The sequence below is a fragment of the Pituophis catenifer genome, unplaced genomic scaffold (assembly GCF_029215685.1).
Source record: "Pituophis catenifer annectens isolate HBS135680 unplaced genomic scaffold, rPitCat1.0.hap2 SCAF_1, whole genome shotgun sequence".
Classification (NCBI taxonomy): Eukaryota; Metazoa; Chordata; class Lepidosauria; order Squamata; family Colubridae; genus Pituophis; species Pituophis catenifer.
In genome coordinates, this window is record NW_027256881.1 from 94,712,143 (window position 1) to 94,722,344 (window position 10,202).

The 10,202-nt window shown below is 39.3% G+C and overlaps 1 protein-coding gene across 1 annotated transcript; it reads left to right on the plus strand.

Moving 5' to 3' along the window:
- The first annotated feature begins 2,232 nt into the window (after positions 1-2,232).
- CCDC185 (coiled-coil domain containing 185) lies at positions 2,233-4,314 on the plus strand. The gene has a single exon (XM_070952861.1). The coding sequence runs from the start codon at positions 2,233-2,235 to the stop codon at positions 4,312-4,314; it is 2,082 nt and encodes a 693-aa protein (XP_070808962.1).
- The last annotated feature ends 5,888 nt before the right edge of the window (positions 4,315-10,202 follow it).

Here is a 10,202-nt window from a genome sequence, read left to right on the forward strand (position 1 = left end):
GGATAGTAGGTATTTCACCAATTTTATGTTCTCTGCCACATGATAAGCATTCTCCTTTCCTGGTAGCTGACAGGCAAAGGTTCCCAGAGCAAAAATACCATTTGTATAAACAATCCACAACTGCTCAGTTTCAAAGCCATTAAGTCTCCAGCAAAGAGCCTGTTGAAAGGTGAAAGGAAGGAATGGGGACAGGTGTGACACTATGAAGGAGGGAACTGAACACTTCCTCTGGTGGAGGCAATCAAGTTATAATCAATGTTAAAATAGAAGGAAGGAAGGCTAAAGATTTGGTCAAACCAGCAGCAGGTTTCTAGGATATAATTCATCTGGTCCTGAAGACAGAAACATAAATCTTCCGTAACCAAGAGATATATAAGCATCAATCATATGTCCCACTCTTCACAATTACTTGGTGGAATGCCTACCCTCTGGTTGGAGAAGACAGAGCCAAAATAGGAATTTAATAATTCTGCCTTCTCTTTGTTGCTTGATAGCATTTTGTTGTCTCCATTGAGCAGATAATATATTAAAGTTGAATAGAAATCTTCTCTTCGTCTTTAAAAACACATATCCATTGTTAGAGAGCCAGTTTTGGGTAGTGATTAAAGACATTAGACTAGAAGTCAGGAGGCTGCAAGTTCTAGTCTTGTTGTTGAACTAATCTCTCCCTCCCTCCCTCACCTAAGCAGGCAAGGGCAAATACTACCAAGAAAATGGCAGGGATCTATCCAAATAATCACCAGATATAAAAACTGACTTGAAGGCATAAAAAAACCCAAATCATGAATATGCATATCACATGTATACACATGTACTTTGCACATCTCAGTTCATTCTGAGCTTTAATTTTCCTGACATTTCTGTAATAGTGTATATATACCCTTCTTTAGATCTACCCCGTTTATATGCACAGTATACAGGGATGCACAAAATGTTACCTATTATTTAGACCAAACAGTCATTTGTATGAATGACTTGCTATATAATTTGCTATTCATTTTTGTCTTTCTTTGATTGTTCATTTTGAGATTCGCATATAAATATCTTACATGAAAGAACTGACTAGGTTTACACAGTGCTAAATTATAAATATTTTGTTTGATTATGGCTCAGTATGTTGTATGAGCTTAATCATTATGGTTTGGGCTCACTCAAAATTGTGGCTTATTCAAGAAATCGTGGATAAAATAGTAGCCAGCATCAGTGGTGAATATAGCCAGTTATGCAAGAGTACAGCCTTGAAACTGTTCAGTAGGTAAAGTGATGCTGAAACAGTGTAAATTAGAACCATAGAGACAGATGAGCTAGTGAGGCCTTCAAATCCATCTGCCTGGGCAGTGCAAAAATCCAAATTAAACATCCCAGAGGTGTTGACCCTGTCTGAGCATATTGAAAGTCAGGTGCATTATATCTCATGAAGGGTGGCCCTCGTGTCTAAGTTGAACCACTGTCAGGATCTGCCTTCCTGTAACCTGAAACAAGTACATATACAAGTACATGTCTTGCATTAAGAAATAGAAAAAAATAAAACACTTCTATGTGATATATTTGAAAAATTCCATCATATCCCCTTTCTAAAAGCTAAATAGCATTAAGTGTTGTGAGGAATTCATATCTGACCTCTACTTATACCGAAATTCTTCAGCTATGCCTTTTAGAAACATCCTATTTATTTGCTTTATATCTTGTAACATTTACCCTAGGAGCCATTTTTTGTGAAGAGGCAAAGTTTCAGGCAACTAAGTTGTTTCACCAAAGCCCCGGTGACACATTCTCTCATGGAATTCCCTATTCTTTCTGGAAGAATAGCCATATTGAATGAAAATTCATAAGTGAGCTTGTGGCGTTCCAGTTTGCATTTGAATCAAAATACACGGGCTTCTGATCTAACAAGAGATGGGATTCCAGGTGGCACTCCAGTGTCCCATTCCACTCATCTTGTGGGAAGTTGCAGTTCTGCTGGGATCTGGAGAGGCACTGCGCCACCAAAACGTCTGGTTCTAGCTCACTTCTAGAGCCTGGAACCCTCGCGCGTCGCGCCGCCCTTTTTTTTCCTTCGGCAGAAGAGAAAGCAGGGCCAGCTACGGGCGAGTGGGGCAGAGTGGCATTGCGGCCCCGCGTCGTAATGGGCTCTGGGAGGAGGACGGACCCCGTCTCCCCCATTGTGACGCGCGCTGAATTTCACTGTGCTGCGCAAGGCGCTGCGTGACCAGCGGGCAGGCCACTTCGGCCATGAAGCGGCAACAGCAGCGGCGTCGGCCGCGGCGCGGGTCGGGGCAGTGTCTTGGGGCGGAGAGCAGGTGGCGCGTCTCCCCGAGCGATAGAGGCGCGCCCAACACCAGCAAGGGCCGGAAGAAGCCGCCCGTCGTGTCCTGCTGTAGTCTGTCGGGTAGCGAGACCCAGCAAGAGATGACGCGCCGGAGAATCAGCCCCGGACGCTTCTCTCCGCCGCAATGCTTCCCGGACGCGGCTTACAGCTCCGAGCCCGAAGCGGCGGGAGGCGAGGGCTGCCTTGGGCGCCTCCAGCTGGCGCAAATGTACCGCGACGAAGGCGGAATGCTGATGCCGCGGAAAGGCAAGTACAGGGGCGCTTCGCTCCCGCACGCTAAGGCTCCGGCCCTCGCCACCGCCGCTTCGGCCCGTCTGCGCCGCCCCACCTTGCCCCAACAGCACCATTATCTCGCTCCGGCCGGCGAGGGCTGCGCTACTCCTTGCACCACTTCTTGTACCACTCTCTACGGCGGAGATTTCCAGCCCCACCACGAGCTGCCCGGACGCTCTCCGACAGGCAGGTGCACCCGGGTGGAGGAGCTGCTCCGGGACGACCAATGGGCCAGTCCTGTGACTAGAGCTCTAGAATATGGAACGGATTTTCCCACCGACGTCAGCAAGCCACCGTCAATTTGCCCGTCGTCTTTTTCCTTCACTCAGATCGACCATAAACCTTCTCCCAAGCTGGAGAAGAAGGAACCCAAAAGAAGGGATTGGCAGGAGCCCTGTGACAGCAGCCCCAGCCTGGTAGACCTGATGCATTCCTTGAGACAGTATGAGGAGGAAGACCCAATGGCTTATTTGCCCCCTAACAACAATTCACATCATCACCGTCACCACAGTCACCACAAGACCAAGAAGGGAGACGCTCAGGTCAGCCTCCACGATCTGACTGAGAAGAGATATGAAGACATGATTCCAGAAAGGGACAAAAAGCTTGCTGCTTTGATGTTAGCTAGGCATCAGGAGGAGGAAGAGATGAAGGATAGGCAGCTCCAGGTCTCTGAGGCTTGGGAGAAGATGAGGCGGAAGGAGAAGAAGCACAAAGCGAAGTTGGAAAAGGAGAGGCAATACCAGCTGGCAGACAATGTGGACCAATGGCAGAGGGACCGGGATCAAAGAAAAGCCAAGGCTAAGCTAGAGGAAGAGCAACTAATGGCCGCTAGGGAGAGGGATATTTTGTTGCGTGACAAGAAGTGGAAAAAGCTAGCTAAAGAGCAGGAGTGTAGACGTAGAGAGAAATTTGAAAATGCCAGGCTTCAGGCTGAGTATAGGAAACGTTGCCAGGAAAAGCAAGTCTGGGATAAACGGTTGATGGACCGAAATGTCAAAGATCAGAACTCTCATGCATACAAAGAGAAGATGCTGCAGGCCCTGGAGAAGAGGCTTATAAAGGAAATGGAAAGGAAGAAGAGGAAGGTAGAACCGAATGACTTTAAGAAACTCAAGCCCATGCAGATGAAAGACCCAGTTGAGGACAAGCTCAAAGCTGATGAGTTGTACAAGAGGCTTTGCATTGAACAAAAGCTTCAGAGATCTCAGGAAATCCTGGAGCAGCTGCTTGAAGAAAGGAATAGAGAACTAAAAGAAAAGTCATACAAGGAAGAAGAGCATGGCATAGTAGCCAAGGCGAGAGCTAAAGAGACAGAAGAGGAAAAGAGAAGGCGCAAGGAGATGTTGTTGCAAATAGCTGAGATGAAGATACAGCAGGCCAGGGAAATCATGAGCAAAAATATGCAAGACAGAGTACAACATATAAAAGAAATTAATTGCGCCAAGGAAAGGAACCACCATTGCCGTAAACAGAAGCTCGAATATGATGAAAAATGCCACCTACGGGAATTGCAAGAAGCCTTAAGAAGAAAAGATCTGAAAAGCAATCAGCTTCTAAGGTACAAGGATGCAGCTATTGAAGACTCTAGGAGAATAGCCAGAGCCCCATATGGCCTTAGAGACAAAATGAGAGACCTGATAAACCACAATACATTTGATCCAATGGCTTTAGATGCCCACCGTAATGCAAATTGCCCCAGAGGCCTGTAATGAAGTTTAAGGAAACAAACTGTCTTCTGCCAAAGTAGATGGTTGCAATGCATTCATTTTGTAGAACTCTGCATTGCTGTACACTAAAGTGATTTCAGCCTTAATTACTCTTTGACTGATAAGTACTGTGGTTTAAAGGAATTTACAATATACACTAAAAAGCTCTGATGTGCATTTGTAATGTTATTGTGAACAGAAAATACTGACCATTACACATACTTTGAACAACTTAATGCTACATGGAATGTAGCTACGACTTAATGCAACACATTTTGATTGAATATTCCTGTAACAATGATTTTTTAAAAAAATTATATTTCATAATGGACAGTTTGAGTTAAAAATTATGTTTTACCAAATGTGACATTTAAAACATTTCAGTTCAAGGTATTCATTTGGCCAATCAAGTATTAATACAGATTGTTCTCGACTTATGACCATAATTGAGCCCCAAATTTCTGTTGCTAATAAGATAGTTGTTAAGTAAGTCATTCTCCATTTTACAACCTTTTTGCCATGATTATTGAGCAAATCATTAGAGCTGTTAAGTGAATCTGGTTTTCCCCATTGATTTTGCTTGTCAGACTCTCACTAGAAAAGTTGTGGTGAGAATCTCAGAACCTCAAAGATGCTGCAACTATCTAAGTATACCTGTTGCAAAGGACCCAAATTTTGATCATTGACTGAAGAGATGCTGTCATGGTCATAAGTGTGAGAACTGGTCATAAGTCACTTTTTTCAGTGCCATTGCAACTTTGAACAGTCATTAAATGAACGGTTGTAAGCAGAGGACTACCTGTACTAGTATTTTAATGAAAAACATTCCAGTAATATTTTTCAAATCATTATTTTTATATATGTCTAAATAAGCCAAGCAATAATTTGCAGTCCATATGTTAATCATAAATCCCATTTGTTCCTTTGGTGTTTATGAGCCTTTCATGGGATTAAGCAGATATAATGAATGTATTATTTTGTGATATTAGAAATTATTGTATGGCTAATGTATAGGTCAGACATTGTATTGTCAATGCTAATTTTGTAAATTTTCATAATTTTATAAAATTTTTGATGGCAGCCACATAGGCACTAACCATTTATCATTTAAGATATTTTAAAATAAAGCGTGACCAGAATCTGTTCATTTCTAAAAAAATATGAAATTGTATTATTTGATGTTTATATTCTGAGATTTAATCTGCCAATAAGCATTGGCTATATTTGGTAAATTGGCTGGAGAAAATAAAGACATGAGCGCATGAAACACTTGTAAGTGTTCATAAAAATGTGGTTAGAAAGTTTTTCAAAGCACGTTGAGTTTAAAATGAATTTGCCAGGACTTAGCGCAATAAATAGATCTTACAATTTTTGTTCTTCATTTCATTTCTCTCATCATAAACGAGTGTAGCTGTAAAGCTGAATTACAGATTGATTGGATTTGCTTTGACATAACATTTTTTAAAAAATTAGTGACATAGATAGACATACCAGTTAATACTTATTCAATATTAGAGAATAATAGATAATAATTTTGAGGCCACATTGCACAAATGACCTTCATGTTGAACTAAAAGGAATTGGCAATGTTTTGTTTCTGAGATCCTTAAGCAGCAGTAGATGGTAGGTTAAAACCTCACTAATGATCAAGGCCAAAGGCAGTATGATTGTGACCAGGTTTTCTAGTTTACACACTACTTCCTCTGTTACCCACACATTATACATAAGACCTATGACAGTGATAGAAAAATTTCTCTTATCTGCTGATATTTCATATTGCTGGGAGAGGGTTTAAATGGGAAAGTCTTTCTTTTATCCACACTATTATTTAATTGTGTTCATATTAACTGCAGAACTGCAGAAAACATATGCCTGTAAGAGATCCTATGTATTCAGATAGCTCCTTGAGCAGCTGTTTGGTGGAATATCAAGAGACTGGAGAAATAAAGCTGCAACTGTTGGCTCTGGCATTATTACTAGGTGTAATACAGCAGATTAGTTCCTGTATACCTCAGTGGAAGTAAATCAGCTTGAACCACAGTACTTACTTAACTTGTTTCATTGGATTCTTTATATCCCAATAATCCAAAGATTTATTACAAATACAGCTCATCACAAAATAGCCTTTTTTGGTAATGTGCTTAAGGGGGTTATTGTCAGACTTGACTCCACAAGCATAACTGGAACCATAAGCTCAGAAGAATCAACTTCAGATAAACACTTCTAAAAAATAAAATAAAATTTAAAAAGAGCCATAGTGAAAGAATTCCAGCAGAGCAATGTATCAAGACTAAGCCCTATTTATAGAATCAAAATTCAAACCCTTTTGTACCTTTTTTTGGTTTCTTTTCCTACAGAATGCATTGGTTAAAGACACAGTTTCTATCTGTCTCTTATTTTTGCAACAGATCTCTCATATTTTTGTCTGTATGAGAAGTCTCATACTCATGCTGTATCCCCGCAGGTTTTCCTAGTGAACAAAGATGATTTCAACCCCATTACAATCTAGTTTTTGGACAAAATCTTTCATGGTTGCGCCAGTACATATCTTGGAGAGAACCGCTGAATGCAAATATACCAATCATGCTTAATCAGCAATTTCTGATACATTTAAGCTATACCATTTTTTTTCCTTTGTCTTCATGGATTGAGAATAGACAGAACTTTTATGATAGTGGTTTCTCCTACTTGCAGAGATGGTTCCCAAATATAGTACTATGATTTACTGTAATTCTGCATCTGGCAGCTATTTTTTGACATATATGGTGTTATGCAAGGGAAAGGCTAGAACAAGAGAGTTGAACCTGAGAACACCCTGAGTGGGTAATTCTTGAGTAGAGAAAATAATAAATTTCTACACAGGGTTGTAATCATTCAGAGTATATTTATCATTTGGGTTTGCTCATAATTGACACTACAGGCTTCTGTGACACTTATGCAAAATATGCCTGTTACCAACTGGGATAGCAACAATCTCTTTTTCTAGGCATGAATTATTCATTCATTCATTCATACATTCAATTTGTATAGCCACTGAATCAATTTTGCCATTAATTAATTAATTACATTTGGATTTCTGCTTTGTGCTTTACTGTGTTTCCTTTTATGCTTAATCAAGCATATGTGGGAGACCTTATACCTTAGAAGTATATCTGGCTTAGATTTCAGTTCAAATTGAAAGCCTTTCTTAGTTTGTAATCTGATAAATTGATTAGTAGACATGCACAATTTGAGTTTGTCCATAGAATTTATATTTCAATTTTATGAGATACTTCAATTAGAGTAGATGTTTAGTAATATGTAGTAATCTGTTACTATCTGTATAAATTCTTAGGCCCATCTTCCACCATGTTGAATAGAGATTTACAGAAGTTGAAAAGCAGAAGGAAACAATTCAAAATTTTCATTTTAGGCTGGCAGCCATGCAGTCTGATTTATCAATGCATTTAGTTAAAAGTGACAATTGTGTAGAGTGCTGCAGGATCTTCTATATTGTGAGCAATTTACTGGGTTAACTTCATTAGGTAGACCAAAGTAGCATCACACATTTAGCCTCCAAGACTTGATCAGAGTAATTTTGTCATGTAAAAATCTTACTACTAGTGCTTGGGTTATTGAAAATGAGGAACACTATTTTGTGCACCTAACACTTCCCAATAAGTCATTTGGTATGAATAGGGATGTATTTATATTGAAACTTCGTATTATCAATATCGCATTCCTCTAATGAAACAGATGAGGGCACTAAAGAGTTACAAAATTATTTCCAATTCCAGAAGAGCTGTTAGTGAGAGATTTGTAAGTAGTGCAATTTATTCTGGTCCTACAATGTACATGAATCAAACAACATACAAATAATTTTGTGTCTGTTTATTCAGAAGTCAATGTTATGTCTAAAAGGGATTTACTACTTTATGGATGTGTCTAGGACTGTATTTTTATGAAAAATGACTCAGTTCAAACATGTGAAGCATTTGTAAATTCTATTGACACCCCTGGAAGAATCAGATAAATGCTAAATCTCACCCTTTGAATTAATGCGATTTTTGTTATATATTTTTTAAAGAAAAAAAAGTCTTCCTGAGAGATAATACTTACTGGGCTGTGGCAGAAACACACTATATTTTTGAATATTAAATTAAAAAAAAACAATATACAAGTGCTAATACAGCTTTGCATTATATTAATACAGATGGAATTTATTAATAGTTAACAAGGGCTACTCAAGATTTTTTAGGCCTTCAACAAATTCAAAAAAGCAAAAACTGAACGACATTCAATTTATATACAGTAAGGTTATATTTCACAGGTCATGGTTTCACACATATTCCTTAAATGCTTTATTTTATTGCTTATGGAAACATCAAATATGGCCTAAAATGAAGTGAAAAAGAGATAATTGTGAAATATTACAATTGTTAACAATAGTTCCTATTTTTCCTATGGGACATTCTTTGAGCCATTTTGCTTTCTAAACACATTCATACAGAGAGAAAGGGGAGACATGACCCTTTCCCCCCTTTCATTGAAAATATGTCTATGAAATAACCCCCCAACCCAAATAAAAAATTTCTTATGTGGGTAGTTATGCTGTTCCCATTTTGAATGTCTGTCCTTTGTGGTAATCACCATTTCCAAATCCCAGAATTGCCTGACACTAGTTTTGGGGAATAGAGATTAAAAAAAAGGTTGTCTGGCCAGGACACACACTTGAGGAACAAGAGTGTGGTAATTAGAATTTCTGTTTACGATGTTTTTATCCAAAACAGTCATAAATCTTTGTACGGGTCACAAATGGAATGTCGAACAAACTTCTGCTTAGCAGATTGCCATTTTGTCAGAACTGTTCTATTCTGTTCCCAGGATTTTTTTAGAACTACTTAGTACAAGACTTGGTGTCTGTACTGATAAAGACCGAGAAGACCATTACATAAATATTCATATACAATCTTCTCCATTATCAGTTGAAGTTCTGGCCATCTCACCAAATCACAGGAAACAATCTGACAGATAATAAAATATCAACCCCATAAAGGACACTGGGGTATATTAATCATAGATGGGAAATAGTTCAATTGTCAGAATTCTTGGAACTCTATCCTTTGCCTCTTAGTAAATCATACTGAGAAGATTTGCTTACAAGTCTTTTGCCTGCAAAAAATCATAAATTGGGACGTGTTCATCAACTATTTCAACACAGTTCAGGGGTGGGAAACTATGGCCCTTTTACGATTTGTGAACATCAACTCCCAGAATTCCTGAGCCAGCATGGCTAAAGAATGGCTGGCTCAGGAATCCTTGGAGTTAAAGTTTACAGTTTTTAAAAGGGCCCATAATTTCCCACTCCTGTTCTTGACTGTCCTTGAAAACGCATATGGAAGCTTCATTTGATCCCAAGTACAATGCCACATCCCATATTTTGCTGCTATCTGAGCTGCGCTGTTTCCTAATAGGCATTTGGGTACAATTCAAAGTCTTGTGGTCACCTTTGGAGCCCTACATGGCATGGGGCTAGGTTACTTGTAGGATCACTTCTCCCCAATTGATTCCTGTCTATCCTATCAGATTGGACAGAATGGGCTTTCTCTGGGTCTCATCAGTGAAGCAGTGTCACCTGCTGGACTCCCAGAGACATCCTTTATCTGTCCCTTAAACAGCTTACCCAACCCCTCCAATACAGATAGAAGTGTTAAATTCTTACCCTAAGGACCTATTCAAATCCACCATGATTCCATTGAAATTTGAGAAATGATTGAAGCAAACTATTTTTTATAAATGTAAGATTAGATTCTACTACTGATATAGAAGCAGCTTGGAATATGCTGCAGCAGCAGCAGACCTACTGAAGAAAAATGTGCTGCTTTAAAAAATATATACCTGGTCAAATGATT